Source organism: Amblyomma americanum, chromosome 7, assembly GCF_052857255.1.
Source record: "Amblyomma americanum isolate KBUSLIRL-KWMA chromosome 7, ASM5285725v1, whole genome shotgun sequence".
NCBI lineage: Eukaryota > Metazoa > Arthropoda > Arachnida > Ixodida > Ixodidae > Amblyomma > Amblyomma americanum.
Genome location: NC_135503.1, coordinates 94,111,777 through 94,131,456, shown reverse-complemented (window position 1 = coordinate 94,131,456; position 19,680 = coordinate 94,111,777). Strand labels below are relative to the sequence as shown.

General features: G+C 46.3%; 1 protein-coding gene across 1 annotated transcript in view; it reads right to left on the bottom strand.

Moving 5' to 3' along the window:
• Window positions 1–19,680, bottom strand: part of LOC144097946 (WW domain-binding protein 2-like) — a 40,656-nt gene that overhangs the window by 10,795 nt on the left and 10,181 nt on the right. The window contains exons 3-5 of the mRNA XM_077630540.1: window positions 13,834–13,972; window positions 12,395–12,487; window positions 10,218–10,367 (exon numbers count right to left, since the gene is read on the bottom strand). Of these exons, the coding sequence (XP_077486666.1) occupies window positions 10,218–10,367; window positions 12,395–12,487; window positions 13,834–13,972 (382 nt within the window). The remainder of the gene's footprint in view (window positions 1–10,217; window positions 10,368–12,394; window positions 12,488–13,833; window positions 13,973–19,680) is intronic.

Genomic DNA, 19,680 nt, shown 5'->3' with positions numbered 1-19,680 from the left:
TACTCAGCCAGTCAAACCAATTTTCTTGATGTTGACATTCTGGTGGACAAGGGAGCAGTTCGTACAACCGTTTATAGAAAACCAACCGACTCACAAAAATATCTACATTTTCAAAGCGCCCATCCCCGTCACTGCAAAACCAGCATCCCTTATTCGCAGGCACATCGTTTTCAAAGAATCTGCTCTAACGACCTAGATTTTCATGAAATCTCCGAGCACATGCGCAACGTGCTCTTAACATAGCGCTGTCCACGTTCCCTTTTGATGACACCATAAGCAGAGCTTCAAATCTTAACCGTAGTCAAATACTCCAGGGGCACCAAATAGATAACCGAAATGATTACACTACAAACCATATCCTCACATTTAACTGTAACGCACCGAACATAAAACGAATTCTTAATAAGCGCTTTAACATTCTCCAGCAAAGTCAACGACTATCGAAAATATTTACATGCGCACCCCGCGTGATTTACAGGCGTGCCAAAACATTCAGAACCACCAAGTCCACTCCAAGGAACACAAAACCCCAAAATATGGATGCCAGCCCTGTGGTAAGGGTCGCTGCAAAGTTTGCAAGCACATGCAGACTACGTGTTCCGAAACTAGTACCAGGTCAGTTTTCCAGCATTCAATCAACGGTAACTTTGACTGGGACTCATCAAACATTATTTACCTTCTTGAATGCACTTTGTGTAACCAGCAATACATAGGACAGACAAACACTGCATTCCGCATTCGATTTAACAATCACCGCGCACACGCCAAGTCTCTCCAAATCCTTCCCCTATCCAAGCATGTAAACGCAGAAGGACACCCATTTGACCAACTAAAAGTAACAATTATTCAAGGGGGCTTCAAAAACAGGCGAGAACGTGAACAGCGTGAATCCTATTTTATCCACCAGTTTAATACTATTCAAGAAGGTCTTAACGAAAAGCCTGGTGCTCTTTCTTTTATTCACGACCTCCAAACAAAATAATACTACACTTGTTGTTAATTGGCTAACTCAGATATACCTTTTATAACTCCTAGTGTATATCCCAGGCAATCATACCCCTCCTTACTTACACTATCCTGCCTCGTGCAGTATTGATAACCTTTGACGTTCTTTCCTTACATTTTCGGACAATTTGAAATCTTTGCACACAGCTAGCCCAGCCCTCCTCCCCTACAAACAAGTATCCCCGGCGAGGTCGGTTCAACGACCCGCCCAGGGAGAGGGGTGCACCGTTCAGTGAAACACAGACCCCCGTGAGTAAGTTCTTACACATGTGCTCGTTAACGTAGCCCACTCCTTCCTTAAAGTTCTAGCCCTCGGCTCTCCGGAAATTAGTGAGACCCCCAAAAGGCGCCTGGTTTGGCCTGTTCGTCACTGCCAGTGTCATTTGCGCAGCGGCTCCTCTTTGGCCACGCATCTGCAGCGGCGCCCTTTGTGTTTGTGTTTTGTTTGCACGTTTTGCTTTCGTACGCCTGTGGTTGCCGTGCTGCCCATGTCCCCCGCACCATCTTCCTCTCCCTTTCTCTCGTTTCGCCATCTCCTTTTGTACCCCACCCTTCCTTACTATACTAGTTTTCCCCTATTTTTCTTTTATTTCTATTTTTTTTTGCTTCCTCCCCCAATATTGTCCCTGTCTGTTCCCCGCACAGCCATCTTTATTTATTTTTTTCAATTTTTTGAACTGTTGTTGCTGTTTGCGTGTTACACTCCTTTCTCCCTCCTCTTGAGCTTACAAACTTAAAACGTCCATCTGACGCGAGACCACTACAGTCCTGAAGAAGACCGCACCGCGGTCGAAACATTGATAAATAGGTGTCTTTGTAGAAGTGCCCACTTGTCTTAAATCTTTATTCTGCGGAGCCAACGCAACCTACGTTCGTAACACACACACACACACATATATATATATATATATATATATATATATATATATATATATATATATATATATATATATATATATATATATATACCTGCAGCAGGTTTGTTCTCGTTTGCCATATTGTTTGGGTTTCACTGTGGAAAATGCGATCCCTCGTTTAGAGACTATCTTGAGGTTACGGACTGCTAATCTGCCCTTCCAAATCTTTGTGGGACTTGTAAGGCGTGCGAGCGTTGTCGATAGCAAGGGTCGTAGCATCTGGTCGGCGGAGAGAGGGTGCTCCTCTGCTGCCTCATTAATTTCACAGAATCAATGTGGCTGACTAGTTGGATGCAGTCGCAAATGGCTGACTATTGGAGTCCTTGGCGGTTTAGTTCATCACTGAATACTTGTGAAATCCAGTCCAAGCTTGCTGCATGTAGCCAAAAATACTCCTGAAGTACGGAAATGCAGCGGCGCTTCTATACCAATCAGAGAAGCTCCACCGCATTTCTTGTGGCATGCTCTGTCGCAATCTCTTTGAATCCTAGACCGGTTAGAACAAGAACCCTTTGTTCGACCATCACGCTTCGTCCATCCACGCACGGTTGAAGCAAACAAGTCCCGTCCCACTACAGTAATGAATACGCAAGTGGGGAAACTGAATATTAAACGCAGTGAACGCACTTTATATACTGCGGTGGGTACTGAGCTAGTAACGTTTAATTGGGTATAACGGCTAAACTAGCATTTCGAAGCCAAAAGATGAAGAATGTGGCGCCGATAAAGTGTGTGCGTAGACATGCAGTGGCGAACAGTGCGGTGGTGTGTTATCGTATGTGCACTGTGAGGGTCTGTGGAGAGTTTAAATTCCAAATTCTGCACATGGGCAATGAAGGACATCATTATGGAGGGTTCCAGTTTAATTTTGACGACCTCAGTGCCCACTAACATCACAGAGCGTGTAAGATTTTTTGCATCTTGCCTGCATCAAAATGAAGCCACGGCCGAAATTAAATCCCGCAACCTTTGGCGCAGCCACGCAACATCATAGCGTCCGAGCCGCAGCTTCGGGTGGAAAAAAATGGTCCTCTTATTGTGCTCACATTGCTCACATAGAATGCAACGGCCGGCCCGCCAAACCACACTAATCGTAACGTTAGGGAAGCAAATCCTTCAAATGCAAGCACGTATCTATCAAAGCCACGAGCAGAAGAGATCCCGCGAGACAGAAAACCTTTAGTTGAAGCGATAGGAACCTTCAGATGACATCTCAGATTTAAAGCTTTCCCAGTGAATACAAATTTCTGAATTAGGATTAAATGCGATCCTCTGTTTGCCATTCATCTGCAAATGCCACTGGCTTCTACAAGTGCTCCTCGGCGAATCGTTTCTATGTGTCATCAGCAGCACAATTACGCCTGAGAATAATTCGCAAACATTTGTTTGCATGAATTTTTGACTAGCAGAATGCCTTGTTTCTCTGCATTAGGCAAGTAGAGAAGAATAAGGCTGGAACACGTGCTCAGCCTACATAGACTGCCAAAATACAGTGCTGCGACTCTGCCGCCCTTTCGTGCAAGCACGATGCCTATAAGCCCCACCACCGTGCATCCTACGCGCTTAGGGATGTATACAAAACACCGCGAACCCCGGTTTTGCTTATGCCTTCGATCGACTAGCTGATATCTGTTACTACACTCTTTATTTGGTTTCGTGTGCTTGCTATTACACTATTACAGCGACAGCTGATTAGGACACATTCTCTAGCACTTAGGCGTCGGTGTTGGCGTCCTGGTAGTAATCGTCACGCATGGCGTCACTGTAACGTACCAGTCTCAGTAGTCTAAAAGCAATGACGTCACTAGTGACAGCACAATGGCTTCACGTGAACTATATCACAGAAGAAGATAAATATTTACGGATGAGACAATGTTCAGAGACGCAAACAGCTGTCGCTGAGTTTTTCTTTACACGAGTGCAACAGTCCTGTGAATATATTCGTTTGCATTTTTATTGCAAAAGGCTATCTTGGATGCATCGATGGCGCATGTTAAGTATATCATGTAGCTTCATTATTATGAAAAAATTACACGCTAAGGCAGGGAAACCTGCCAACACGTCCTGCTGTTTACGAGCGCGGGCACTCTTACCCAGCAAGCTCTGTGCTAAAAGCCGCATGTCAAATGATCCTTGGGTAAGTATTGGGTTCCAAACTAACACCGCAGTCCACGTAAGGCATACTGGGAACTACTGTTGAGGAGAGAGAGAGACTCTTTAATGAAGAAACAGAGAATTTAGCCGGCATTTCAATATCGCTGGCATGCTACTCTGCGTAGGGAGGGGAATTTGGGAGATAAAGGCTGAAGGAGAGCAGCGTGGAAGAGGTGGAAAAAAACGAAGATAAAAAAAACGAAGATAAAATGCAGCCATGAAATGAGTACTAAGGATGCAGTGGCGAGTATTGATGTAACCTATGGAATGATGGAGTGCATAGTCCGACGAATGGGCTGACGAAGTTCACTGCAAGAAGAATGCATGAAGGTAACCTGCAAGTGAATTTAGAGCTTATCGAGATGTCCAATGTCTTTTAAATATCTAAAAAGAAAGTTCATTGCAAGCCTCTGTTGCCTGAATTAGGCTAAGGGGCCTAAAACTTTGTCCATTGTTAGGGGCACTGGGCAGAGCTTCTGCATGCAATGTTCATAGTACGCACGCTCGTTAGCATACGCAGGGCACTCAAGCAGGATATGTTCCACCGTTTCTATCGAAGCACAGTTGTCACAATGCGGACTGTTCATTTGTCCAAAACGGTATCGCAGACCATTTGAATATGCAGCATTCAGACGAAGTCGGTGATAAAGTGTTTCGAGTTGTCGAGGAATTCTGGGTGAGAGTCTTGATCTAAGATGTGGGTCGATTGAGTGAAGAAATTGGTACTGATGTGTGGGCAAACTCCAAAGCCGATACGTTTCTTCGTACGCAAAACTTTTAGCCATTTGGGACGCATCAGATTTCGTGAGAAAACTTCAAATGTATCTCTGATGTTGATGGCCCTTACGGGCCGCTTCATCTGCTTTCTCATTAGCCATAATGCCACAGTGAGCAGGTACCCACTGAAATGTTATGCAGTGGCCTGCGGCAATAGCTAAATGATGGGTATACCCAATGTCCAGGGAAACTGGCTGGTGATTCGTTTTCTTCAGCAGGTTGGCCAGGATCTGCAGAGATGCTTTTGAATTGGTGAAGATAACCCAACGGCCGGCGGTTCGGCGCAGGATGTAAGAAACAGCTTCCTTAATGCCGTGAAGCTCAGCTGTTGTAGAGGAGGTTCTCCGCTGCAGCCGGAAAGAAAGGGCATGGCCTGTTGAGGGCACATAAAGGCCACAAGAAGAAGTTTGTTTAGTAGTTGAACCATCGGTGAAGATATGGGTGTGCTGCGTATATTCTTCGATTAAGTAGGCGAGAGTAGCTTGCAGAAGTGCTGCCTGTGGCATGCGGCTCTTTGCATTCACACCTGGAACAGACTTCTTCACCTTTAGAGGAGAGAGTGTCCATGGAGGAAAGGCCAGAGGTAGTAGTTTCTGAGGCTGATTATTAGTAGGAAGGGGCAGAAGCTGCACTGCCTGGCCAAAGCTAGAGTTGCTGTGAGTTAGGTGGACACGGTGTAGGAAGTGCTTCTTCCCTTGCAGAACATGGCGGAGATCGGTACGCATAGTTTCCTGGGCGGCAATTACCTCTAGTGGGAGACATATCCTGCCTCCGCTACTGTTCCTGATGCAGAGGAACCCTTTGGGAGGCCAAGACATATTCGCAGGCAGTTGTTCCGTGCGGCATTGAGAGTCTTATTGCATGATGTAGATAATCTTTGAAGCACTGGTAGACAGTAGCGCAAGGTTCCTTCAACGTAGGCTTTTTCAAGCAGAAGCATTGATCGGCAGTTGCTACCCCACCTTGTTCCCGCCATGAACCTGAACACTTGCGATGCTGCAGTAATCCTCGCACGGAGTTTTTTGATCTGAGGTGAACATGACAGATTATAGTCGATTACAACACCCAGGAATCGCTGAGATCGTACATATGGCAGCGATCGTCCGCCTAGGAGCAGCGGATATCGGGTCATCGTTTTTCTTGTAAACGCCATTGCAACACTCTTTTCTGGCGAGAGACGAAGACCTCTGGAAGCCAGGTACATAGAAATGTGCAATAGTGCTCTCTGAAGACGTTGCTGGGTAATATAGCGCGAACGTGACGCGGTCCAGATGCAGATATCATCAGCATAAATTGTTATCTGGACCCCTCGCGGAAGGTGTCTTCTTATGTGAATAAGGACAATATTGAACAGGAGAGGGCTGAACACCGCTCCCTGTGGTACGCCCCTCTCCACTGCGTGAAAGCGTGTTGGACCGTTTGGAGTGGTAATAAAAATTTGTCGTTCTTTTAAATAATGCCCAATCCACTTGTATAGCCTTTCTCCAAGGCCAAGACTGCCAAAGGCTGCGAGAATTGCATGGTGAAAGACGGACTCAAAAGCCGCCTTGATGTCTAGGAAAACGGCTGTTGGGATGTACCCAGCATGAAGGCACTCCTCAATTGATGAGACGAGGGCGATGATATTGTCCGTCGCAGACCTGTTTTGACGGAACCCGTTCATTTCTTGGGGGAACTCATTTCGGCTTTCTAGGAACCAAGTTATGCGCTTGCAGATTATGTGCTCCATGAGCTTACCTACGCAGCTCAGTAGGGCAATGGGCCGGAATGATGCGTAGCTTGTTGGCTGCTTACAGGGTTTCAAAACGGGCACGATTTTCGCCAGCTTCCATTCCGTGGGGACCTCACCAGCCATCCAGGAAGAATTGTAATACTCCAGGAGTCGAAGACGGGAGGTGTGGGGTAGCTTTGCAATGGCGTCATAGGTCACCTCATCATGACCCGGAGACGTGTGCCTGTTTGTATCCGCGATAGCTGTGGATAGTTCTTCCATTATGAAAGGCAGGTCTAACGCTGGCACTGCCGCCTTTGGGATGCCTGTTTGACCATCTGCGGAGAGTGTCGAATGCCCTGATCCTGCCGACAGAAATTGCAGTATTCTTCTGAGACTTCTTTTATAGATTTTTGTTCGTGAAGGGAGAGTGCTGCGAAGGGGTGGAGTTGTTGAAGTGGCGTGCGCATACCTCTAACTATCCGCCAAATATTGGTTACTGGTTTGCGCACATCCAGCGTAGAACTAAAGTCACGCCAATTTTCCCGACTGAGTTTATCTATGTAGCGTCGAATGTGACGTTGTGCCCGTCGGCATGCACGTAGGTCATCGAGGCTTTTTGTGCGCAGAGCTTTCCTTTCAGCTCGCCTGCGTATAGCGCAAAGCCTTTGGAATGTGTCATCATTTGAAGGTAGGTTATCATTTTTAGCTGTAAGTTGTGTACTCGCCCTCAGGCAATACGCAATTGTCGATGCTAATTCCTCATTGCGAGTTGCCGCAGTAACTCCTCTGCTTACAGCGCTTTTGTATGCATCCCAGTCTGTAGATTTTATAAGGAATTTCTTTGGGTTCCTCTGCGCATGGAAAGCCGATATGAGGATTGGGTAATGGTCGCTTCCACGTGTCTCCAAATCAGTGCACCAGCCAATGTTGTGGGCGAATGAACTTGTGACTAATGTCACGTCGATGCTGCTGGTAGTCGTCGGGCCTCGGAGGTAGGTGATGCTGCCGTCATTTAATGGCTGAACTGAATGCTTGGAGAGAAGTTTTGCAAGCTTGGCACCCCGGCCACATGTATGGGAGCTGCCCCAAATTTCATTATGAGCATTGAAGTCTCCGCAAATAATATGCAGAGAGGGCGTCCTTGTTATCAAGTCTTCAAGTCTCAAAGCATCAAATGGCGTGCCTGCGTGCCTGGCTCAAGATATACTCCAATCAGAGTGTACTGTTGTCCGGCAATAACTGTGACAGCGCATACGTATTCATTGTCGCTGTGAGGCGGGACATCAATCGGTGAGGCCGGGATATCCTTGCAAAAGACTATCAGCAATCTGCTGACGTTATCTGGTCGTTGTGAATGATGGAAATAGTATCCATTGAGTCGGAAAGTTTTTTCGACGCGTGATTCACAGATGACTATGAAGGGGAAGCGGTACGCTCGCTCGAGCTGTCGGAAATCTGAAAGTTTAGAGCGTAGCCCGCGAGCGTTCCACTGGAAAATGGTGCATGTACGAAAGATGTTGTGGATTGTCAGCTGCGGTGAAGTTCTCGCTGTGGAAGCCATGGTTACTGAAGTGTGGTATTACGCCCCTGCGGAGAGTAGGAGACCGACACCAACGGCTCCATTGCAAGGACAGCTTCTACTTCTGGGAGTCTTCCTGACGAGAGGTTTGCACGGATAAGAGCCTTGATGGCTGCAAACAGCATCGGAATCAGTAGGCATGTGACGTCTTGTTCAGAGCTTCCGGTTTGCTGCCTGCCGCTGATCTTCTTGTCATGTGGCGCCCTAGGGTCAGAGCAAGTGACACTGTTTGTCGGGTCTTGTGTAGTGCGTTGCAGTAGCTTTGATGAAGGAGAAGAACCAACGGACTTCCCACGCTTCTTTTTTACCGCATCTGCGTAGGTCTTGTCAGCTGCTCTGCCACGCTGTGTTGACTGATTCTCGGAAAGAGCTGCCGTAGTCGTGAAAACCACATCGGGGTTAGGTGGTGGTTCATGGCGCTTAGGGGGTTTCCCTTGTGTTTGCTCTGCCGTGCGTGCAACTGTGGCTGCTTTCTTTTTATAACGCCCTCCATAGGAAGCAGGGTGTGGGCTACCGCATTTAGCGCATTTAGGTTGCGCTCTCGAAGTGCATTCTTTGTGCGAGTAGGGGCCAGCACACACTTTGCAGCGCACGGGGCCGTTACAGTGCCTTGATATGTGGCCATGCCTCTGACATTTATAGCACTGAGTTGCTGCTCCGACGTATTCAGTTACAGGGTAACTACAGAACCCCAGCGTTACTCGTTTTGGTAGCGGCGCATCTTTTGCGAATTCCAATATAACTGTGTGACGGCGTACCGCTTTTATCTTCCCACCATCCTCAGGAGTGTAGGCGATTAGCCTCCTTGCTGAGAGGACACCTTGGTCGCGTAGATATTCCTGCAGATCTTCGTCTGTGCAGGTGACAGGTACATCTTGTATTTTGCCATAGCTTGCCATGTAAGAGTATGGGACTCTGGCCTCTACAGCCACTCCAGCCAGCTTAGTTACCGTGAGCAGACGTTTGGCGGCGTGCAGCGTCGATACTGTAACCATCAGGCTCCCATCCTTGTAAATGCGATGGCTGAGGACTTTTTCTTGAGCCGATGCTACAACCGCCGAAGCCACAATGTTGGGGTTGGCTTTCCATAGGCTTCCTCCTTCCTCAGTGGGCCTGAAAACTACAGGAACACCGGTAGCTCTCTTTTTCTTGTACGACACAACTGCAAATGATGCTTGGTCCATGTCCTCTGGATGGTCGGTCAGAGGCTCGTTGCTGGCTTGGTCGTCGCGCAGTCTCTTGTTTGGCGGGGCCTGGTCTGTAGCCGCAACAACAGGGGCCGCTGGACCCGCCGCTGGCGCTGCTGCCATCAGTGCAGCATGGAGTTCAGCTGGCGGTGATGTTCCGTGTCGGCGTTGATACGGCGCACAGCGCCGAGGAGGTCGCTTGACGTGCTTTTGCCGGCGGCCAGGGACCCCCAGGTCGTCGCACGTCGAGGACACACGCCAAAAAGACTGGAAAACCTCTGAAGTGAGAAAATAAAGCCGAAAATTACGGACCGGTGTCAGACAGCCGGCCCACTAATCGCCGTCTTCTTCTTCATCTACTGTTGAGGGAGAAGCATTGAGCAGTATGGCTAATATACTGTTGAGGGAGAAGCAGATTAGCCATACTGCTCAATGAAAGAGCTTGTATGTATGATGCTTACGCAAACGTTCTTGAATACTTTAGCCTTAATGCCCCCAGGAACTGCAACTTTGCTGGGACGGGCTTCAGGCTGCTTCTTCAGGAAGCAAATTTTTCCGATCGTAAAGCTTTGGTATCGTGTGGTCCTTATAGTCATGCTGCAACTTAGCTCATCCCGTGTTGCTGTTCCTGAAAAACTTGACGATCGCCTGTAGTACCGCAATGCAGCCGGCCGCAAAAGGTAATATAAATTTTGCTTAGCCAGAAGCAGTGGGCACACCTGCACAAAGCACGTTTATTGTCGTTAAGGAAAGGTTGTTTATGACGTCAGAATTGAAAAAGGAGGCAGAAAGCGACTGATTGCGTCTCTACGCTGTTTTAAATAATTTCGAGCTAATAATCGCAAATAAAAAGCTGTCCTCAGGAAGAAGATGTAGGTTCTTACCTGGCGGCTGGTCTGGGAACGCGGCATACGGGAGAGGGAAGCCGTAATTGACGCCTTGGCCCGGCATGTGGTCATCAGGGCGAAGCGGCATGTACGGTTCTGAAGGTGGCTGGTACGAACCAGGTGCGGCACCGCCTCCCAGCAGGGAAGCTGCAGGCAAAAGATGAGAAGAAGGAGACGTCCTTGGAGTGAACACTTCGTCGGAGTCATTGAGGAGAACCGGGTGTCATAACTATAATTTAATCTGCAGGTGCGATACAAGCCTAAGATTTGGCTTCTTGCACTAACAAATGCTACTGTATGAAGCGGGCAAAGTGCAAAATCTACAAAATTAGTTTCTGTGTAGTGACTGAAACATGAACGGAGAGTTTATTGTTCTCCCTTCCATTGTTCATTCTCGGAGGAGAAGACAGGAAATCACGCGGTGACACGATAACATTCAGTGCTACCTAATAATACCCTTAGCGAGAAGACGTCGGACTGCTGCTAAAATGAACGCCCTATGCAGATTGTAACATATATCACAGGAATTTAGGGACGCAGTCATTATTTTATTTTATTTATTTAGTACATACTGCAGACCTTTGTCAGGGTTCAAGGAGGACGGGCATGTATTGAAAAGAGTTATTCAGAAGGATGCAAAACAAAATCAAGAGAACTATGCATAACAGAAAAGTGACAAGTGTTACTAAATTAAAACAAAGATACGGTGTTAATGAGTGAATCTGGTATTGCCGCATATGTCGGGAGGATAAAGAGGATAAGTACTGAGCTAGGTCCAAAGGTAAGTTCTGGTTAAGGAAGGAAGAAAGTCCAGACTGTGTTTTCTTCCCGTTTCAAGTGATTCAATATTATTAGCCGCCATAAGTTGAATGGGTGGGTGGGTGGGGGGGGGGGCCGGGGATTTTAAACTTTATTAAATAGACCGAACAGCTTTTCTCTGAACCCCATCTGTTTCGTTAGTGTTATGTTTAGTAAATGGATCCTATGCTATCGAAGCATACTCGAGCTTTGGCCTGATGTATGCGCGTAATGTGAATAGTTGCACGTTGGAAGAAGAATTTCTAAGTTTGTACCTCAGGAAACATAGCTTTCAAAGCTCGGAAGAACATGTGCTATCTATGTGCGAATTCCAGGAAAGACTGGTAGTTATTGTTAAACCTAGATATCTGTAGCTATTAATTTGCTTTAGTGGCGATCCAAGAGTGTAGACGTGGCTTAGTGGATTATTTTTATGTGCTATTTGCAGCGAAACTGTTTTTTCAGTGTTAAAATTCATAGCAAATTCTCTGCGCCAGTTGAGCACATTTTTTAGACTCCGATCAAGTTTATTTTGAAGCCCAGTACACGCCATTGGACAAAATACCACATGTCTTCAGCAAACAAGCGTATCTATGTTCCGGGGGTAACCGCATTAACAAAATCATTTACATAAAGTTGAAAAAATATATAAGTAACTTGGCTTTTAAATGAACTCGTATCTATGTTCCTGGGGTAACCACATTAACAAAATCATTTACATAAAGCTGAAAAATTATATAAGCAACTTGGCTTTTAAATGAACTCGTGCTGTCCGAGGAATCATGTGAACTTTTCAGTGAGAGACACAGCTTACAGAAGATGCAGTTGCGCACGCAATTACGTTATCGGGTGCGGCAGGGTTGAAAACAGTCGCACGTGGGGGGAAGGAGAACTATATTCAGTTCAGAAATCCAACACACCTATCTTTGTGGACTAGCATGATGACTTGTTTCTCTTGAAGCGCAAAGGGTCAAATTCGCGAACATTGTTAAAGCATTGAAACCACGCCAAATCGCAACGCGACATTTCTAATCTAAGCAGGTCTTGTCTATGGAAAAGAATAAAACAAAGCCAATTAGCCACAAAGAAGACCTTCACTCCTGGAACTCCTCTAAATACAACAAGAGTATCACTCAGTTTCTGTTTGTGGCTGTAGACTTGAAATATATAAAACACAAACAGCACACGAAGCAGCAGAGCAAACTATGAGCAAACTCTGCGCCGTGTATCACTATTCCTTAGTTTGTAGAAAATCGTCTTAAATTCCCAAAAAAAGGAAGTTACAAGCAGTACGGTTAGTCATTCACTGACCGCTGCCTTATATGTATGTGCTCATGACACCGGATTAGAAAGGAGGAAAGTGCAACGCCACTGACCACATTTGATGGCGGCCATCATGGCCTGGCCAAACTCGATGGCACCACCCTTCATGAATTTCAGCTTGAAAGTGCACTTGCCAGTCCAGTTGCCTGCCAAGAGAGGGAAGATATGGCCTTCTTGAGCTGTTGGTCAAAGCCATCGTCGTTTGTCGAAAAGCTAAGAAATCACGCGTGAACAACATTGGGCGAGATTTCCGCCAAGATGGGTCACATCTTCTTGCAGATGCACGAAGGAAAGCGCACACTTACTCCAGCCGTCTAGCACTGCTATCCATTTAGTTGTCTTTACTGTACAGCATATTTGTATATAAACAGGAAAGGAAGGCAATAAAACAACAGTAGAGAAGGTTGGAAAACAAAAGAAAAATCTATAGAAGTAAACTGTGATAATGCGGTTAGCGGTTAGGCAAATCAAGCAGTTATTAAAAAAAATTAAACGCAGACATCATAAACAAAATTAGGTTCCTACAGCTTCCAAGTTTGCATCATAAATATAAATAATAATATCCCACCAGTGCGTTACCCCGAAATCTGCAGAACCATTTGTTCTGCAGTTGAGTGCCAAATGAATGCAGTATTTTGCAAGATATTGAAACCAAGGGCCGTTCCAATTGATGAAATAGCTAAATATGATATATAAGTCGGCAAAAGCCATGTCTGCTGTCCATTAAACCGTTTGGCAGATAATAGTACATTAGGCTCTAATCGGAAAGATTCCACTGGGTGATAAAATTTGAACTCTGAACAGAAATACACTATATCCCCTATCCTGAGATGTTCTGTTGATTATGCAGGTACTAACACGCTTTGCTGACACCAAAGCTTGTTCGTGCGAGGTTAGTAAAGTTCCAGAAAATATTGATCACTCAAATACATTAACGCAAAGCCACAGTTATAGCTAAGCTAGTGTACAGTCATGGACAAAAGTTCGCAGTAGGCAGATTGGCGAAAAAAAAATGTTGCGGCGAGGTAAGGCACAGCAAATCACTGAAATGCATAGCAACATAACCAGACGTGCATGATCCAACTGCTTCAAAAATACAATCTGCCTGTCTAGGGAAGCAGCACAAAATTAATTTTTTTTTCTCAACTACACATACCACGAAGTTTTGTCCATGCCTGTACGTGGATATTTATTCGGTGCACTACGAGCATAGCCACCCTTAACTATGTGCATCATGAAGGTTGGCTAGTCGATGGCCTTGAGTGTCTCAAACATGGTGGCCTTGCACACGGACAGAGGAAGCACGAGAAAACAAAAGCTATCATTGAAATGTGACATATGCATGCATACCTGCAGTGTACTTTTTTTAGTTCTTTTTGTTTCTCGTATGCTAGTAATAATGCAATTCCTCAGCGTAGACATGACATTCTAATATGTAGAGATCAAGCGCTAATGAGGAGCCGCAACCGGAGCATGGAAAAGGTCTCCAAACCATTTTTCTCCGATGTCACTTTTCCCTGTATGTAGTTTGCACCAAAGAATGGCTGTTCCAGTTTCAGGTCACTGATGTTCAAGAAAGGGAAACTGAAGGACTGCAGGAAGTCCTTGCCGTATTTGTGGACAAACACCACCTGCGCGCAAAAGATAAATAAAAAGAAAGCTATACTGAGAAAAAGTTTTAGCACGTGCGTTAAAGGGAAGGCCGACTGGCTATTTCCTGCCTTCAGTCATCCGCACAAATGCCGCTGCTTCTAGCAATAGACGCAGCTGTGTCTAGTGCTAGGTCATGAGGGAAAAGAGAGAACTTTGCATGGCGGTTTATTGGCTCGGCAGTTGTACGTGGAGAGCAATTACAAGGCAGTTTCAAATCGCCGTACACCAAGCTAATACTGAGAACCTAAAACTTCATTTCACAGATGCCTTCACTGAGTCGAACCATGCTGTAAAAAGCTACACCAGGTTTGCCGACAACCCAGCGTGCCTAAATAAGGTCCCAGCCACGGCCTTTGGTTTAGCTACGATAGAAAACTGAGTAAAAGTTTTGAGCGAGTGATAAATATTGTCCAACACAGGTTAAGCGCCCAGCCTTAACGGAAGCGGGTGTACGCCTCTTGGGTGGGTTTCTTGTAATAAAGTAGATGAAATAGTAAGAAAGGTAACAGCCTTGTATTGCATTCAGTACAGGATGGGAAAGCTAAAATCATTTCTCTTTGAGATCTTTCGCCTATTTAAAGAACATGGCTTGAATTCTACTAGCCAATACCGGCTACAACAATACCGGGGGCACTGAAGTCTGGTTACGTGCTATGAATATGAAAGCATTGTGCACTACTGCTGTTTCCGTTCTTGCGTTTGGGGTTAGTGCGTTTGTGCAAATTGGGGGGAGGGGGGGGTCGTGTCGTCACCAAACTGCACACCAGTCGGAGCTGCGTGGGTTAAAGCCCATATGTGCTGAATTTGTCATTCTGTAGTTTACGCTCATAGGTGGCGGCGAGTCCTCATACCATTACCAGCGCAGTGGCGCAGCGGTTAAGTAATGCGCCACTGCACTGGCCGGTGGCTGTTTCTGTCACAGGGATTGGCGTGAAGCTCCTCCGAACTCACCTGAGCTGTCATCTATTGGCGGCAGCTTGCGCAGAACTCCTGGCAGCTTATTCGAGCTTACCCCAGTTACTACGAATCGAGTTACCGAGAAACTCGGGTAATGCCGTGTAAGCATCCACACTTTCTGCTAAACCTTTCTGTACACGCTTTCCGCTCACGCCACGCATGACCCAAGTAATGTTTACGCATTTAAAAGTGTTGTGACTACGATTAACAATGCTAACAGAGGGAGATTCTTCCAAAACAAACTAAATAGACTCCAGGGTGCAGCACAAGCACGAAAAGAGAGTTTCCATTTTTTCCGCCATGGTTTTGCTGCCCATGAATCCATTGGGATTATTGCAAGCAGCTGTGCGATATCCCACAAACTTTCTAGTAGAGTGCGTCTTCATTTATAAACGGTATAGCCGCCATTTATTAAAAAAAATCGCGTGAAATAATTTCTCGAGAAGTATGGAACTGATCATGGACGGATAACTTGTACGGTCACCTGTCGCATAAATCTGATAACTGATTCGTTCTTTCAACTCATAGTCGTTGCTGGAATACAGAGATTACCAGTTGACATTGTTATTGCTGTAGCAAGACGTTGGTTCGAGCTTTCTCATGTCGAACATGGCTTGCAGAAGCCGTAGTGTGTTTGTTGCTTTCAGTTTTTAAAGTGAAAGGTCTACTTCACGACCAAAGCTACAAAAGAAATTTCATATCTGAAGCCTGATCTTCAACAAATAAAAATTGCAGGTGACCCTTAAGCATCGCCTCAAGGGTATGTCGTGATAGCGTAATGAGTTTATTCCCATATATGCAGAATTGGTAACTCTTCAGTTTACATTCATAGATCTCGCACAACTCTGGGCGCAGTGTTGCAGAGGTTAAACGATGCGGGCACATACATGGGATGGCAGTTGTTCCCACAGGTGGGCCTTATGCGACCCAGGTTTTCCTTCCCTAGCGACCAGTCATTAATTCTAGTGCCATATCTTACACGTTAAGCAGGTTTATCACTCTCCGGAGGGGAGGTTGTAATCATGGCTTAAGGTTACTATACCTAGATGGCCCGACTGCCTCCTAGGTTGCTTCTCTGGGAATTTGTCGTGGGTGCTTCGCTCACTGTCAAAGATGCCAGATTTTCTGCGACACCAGCTCCTTAACGCTATAGCAATAAAATAAATATTGCCTCTAATGGGCTCGGAACACGCGGCGCTGCGAATAGATCAGCTTGGCTGGCTTGTGCACGAGAACACTAATTATATATTTATTTATTTTTATTTATATATTTGCCTACTTCAGGTGCCCACAAACAGCATTCCTGCCTGGGGTGTGGTGCACCAGTGTACATTCAATCATGTTACAATATTTCAAACATGCCTGATAAGTAGGGAAATAAGTAGTATTATGAGCAGAAGGAAACTAGATCATGCGTATTAAAACTGTTAAAGGTAAAAATGCCTCCAATTGCATTTTGAACAATGTAGATGTTTTAAACATGTATTTGAATGCGCCATGATGTAGAGAGGCTAGAGCGATTCTCAGCATGAAGCACCCGATGGCTTCGTGCATTGTGCCTAGGCACTGTGAGTTTAAGTGCAGAGGTCAGTTCAGGGCAATTTGTTGATCCATGCAAGAATTTCTGTAAGAATGAATCATCACGGAGCTCACGCCTTGTTGACTTTGGAAGGAGATTCAGTTTAGACCGTAATCGATCATAATCGAAGTACGTAGTATCGCCTCCCCATATATCGATCATATAGGATACGGACCAACCGCTTTTAAACGCGTTCGATCATTGCGCTCTCAAAGAATTTTATACAACGTTTGTGAATTCCCATTTTGGCAAAATTAGTGAATTGTAGAGCATGATAAAAGTCTTTCGATTTAAATCGCTTAGTTAAGCATTGCTTGGTTATGCTATCGCCACAGCCAATCACGCCTCTTGTTCAACTGCAGCATACTCTCGCGTTGGGCATTGCTCGTCATCGCCTTCTTGAACCAGTACTAATATTGAACTAATATTATCTGCGCCAGACGTGCCGATGACCCAGAAAAACAGAACCATGAGCCAACCAGGCTAAACACATACTTTCGCATGTCTGCTAGGATTAACTACGATAAAACCCTATAACTTGTTTTTGTTAATATTGCCGTCAAACTATAAGTGTTTGCTTATGCTTGGAGCCGCCAGCCTGCGCCTTTATCAGTTTGTAAAGCGAGATGCGACCAGGATCATCAGAATGATCTCAGCCACGCGCAACCGCTTTGTTGTTCGAGATTTCTGGGGTGGTATGTTTATCCCGAACGTTCTTTATCAGCATAAAATTAAGGGCGGCTGAGAGCAGCGATGATTCTGGCCCTAGACGAACGCCGAGAATGGTCGTTACTATGCCGCACCACACGCAGGCGCCACCTGACGATGCACTTCTGGTGTAGATAACAGCATTAAAAATTTCTGACCCCAATAAAAATCTCTGACATCGCCATCAATGACGCAGATTTACCCATGTTGATCAAGCCGGCAACCAACGGCATTTCCATCATTCAAGTTCAGCGGTTAGGAAGATCTACATGCATCAGGCTGACCTTCAAGGGTGACTGCATACAATCGTATTGAAGGTCGGACAATTACGCCATCCAGTTCGACCTTTTGTGCCTAAGCCCCTTCGATGCAGGATATGCCTTTAAGGGGGAACACTCCCAATAATTAGGCTACGTACTGTATTCGCCAAAGTCATTGAAGCCCATCGCGCATATCTTCGATCGGAGTTCACCCCTGCGTCAAGACCGTGCTCACCCTTATAGAGTCTTCACGAACCTCGGGTTCACCTCCATATTACTGGCATTACTAAGAAAGCTGGTGTATCACTGCCCGCTCTCAAACAACTGACATTGAATCACCTGCATTCTTACCACAGTCACCACATACATGTTTACACAGATGGATCAGTTCACTCGACTAGTTCTGCGGGGTTGGTGCTGATACCGGTCAGATTCATCTTCATGAAAGTGAAGACGACCTATCCAACACCTTCAACTGGTGCGGAACTCGCAGCCTTACGGGCGGCGGTAGAGTTCATCAGCAAAGAACCTCCACATGACTGGACGGTTTTCACCGAATATAAAGCAGCCCTTCAAGCTGCGCTACGCCGCCGGTCGCAGGAACAACTTGTTGCTGAGATCCGTCTACCGTACCACGGTGCCGTATCCAATGGTCAGGGCATCATTTTTCAATGGCTGCAAGCACACTGTGGTATTAACAGTAATCAGGCTGACGCGGCTGCGTGTTCTGCTCACAACGACGGACTTCCAGTGAGGATCCCAATATCAACACCAGACACAGCGTGTGGGCTTCGCCCTTTGGCGCCAGAGCTCACACTTTCAGCGTGGAACAGGGGAGAGTTTTGCAACCTCCGCCTCAAGGTACTGGACCCTGGACTGCACCTTTGTCTTCCACATAACTTAGCACGACGCGAAACAACATTGTTATGCTGGTTATGGATCGGCGTTGCTTTTACCAACAACTATGCTTTCCGGATGGGGATGGCCGACAGTACTGCCTGTGAAAGCTGTGGTTGTGAGGAGACCGTCGCTCATCTTCTCTGTGAGTGCTCTGCATTTGCGAGTGCAAGACATACACTGTGTTGTGCCCTAGACCGTCTCGATCCTTGCCCATTAACAGAGCAAAGGATCCTCGGTTCGTGGCCACAGCAACCGACTGCCCTCAAGGCATACAAGGCACTCTTTGCCTATTTGAGAGCGACTGGATTGAGTGACAAACTGTGACAGCGTTGTGCGTGTGTGTGTTATGCCTTTTTATCCTTCTCCCTTCCTCCTATTAGTCCCCTAATTCCTCTTCACCAGTGCAGGGTAGCCAACCGGAACTTCTTTCTGGTTAACATTCCTGCCTTTCCCTCCTCTTTATCTATCTATCTAACTCAACCAACTCCAAGTTCTCAGTCGTGCACCACTACAGCAAGCGACACCTGACGACGCACTCCTGTCGTAGATAACGGGGTTAAATGTATCTATCACCCCCCTCCCCCCGCTCCCCCTCCAAGTTCTGAATCACGCATCACTACATGCCGGTGCCACCTGAGGATGAAGTTGTGGTGTAGATAACGGGGTTAAAAGTCTCAGACCCGACTCCATGTTCTGAATCGTGCCCCGCTACATGCAGCTGCAACCTGACGATGCCCTTCTGGTGTAGATAACGGGGATAAAAGTCTCTGACCCCCCCCCCCCCCACTCCAAGTTCTGGATCGTGCACCACTACATGCAGGCGCAACCTTACGATGCACGTATGGGGTAGAAAACCGTGTTAAATATCTCTGACCACCACCTCCAAGTTATGAATCGTGCACCACTACATGCAGGTGCCACCTGACGATGCACTCGTGTCGTAGATAACAGAGTTAAAAGTCTCTGACCCCCCTCCATGTACTGAATCGTGCACCACTACATGCAGCTACCACCTTACGATGCCCTTCTGGTGCAGATAACGGTGTTAAATATCTCTGACCACCCACTTCAAGTTATGAATCGTGCACCACTACAAGCAGGCACCGCCTGACGATGCACTCCTGTCATAGATAACGAGGTTAAAAGTCTCTGAGGTTATGAGCTGTTCAGTGTGTGAATTTTAACCCTTATAGTACAGACGTGTGCAAAGAGTGTGTCCTATGATGTGTAAGGTTTCTGTATTTTCTCTTGTGCCAGATGTACAATGTTGGGCCCCATGTTC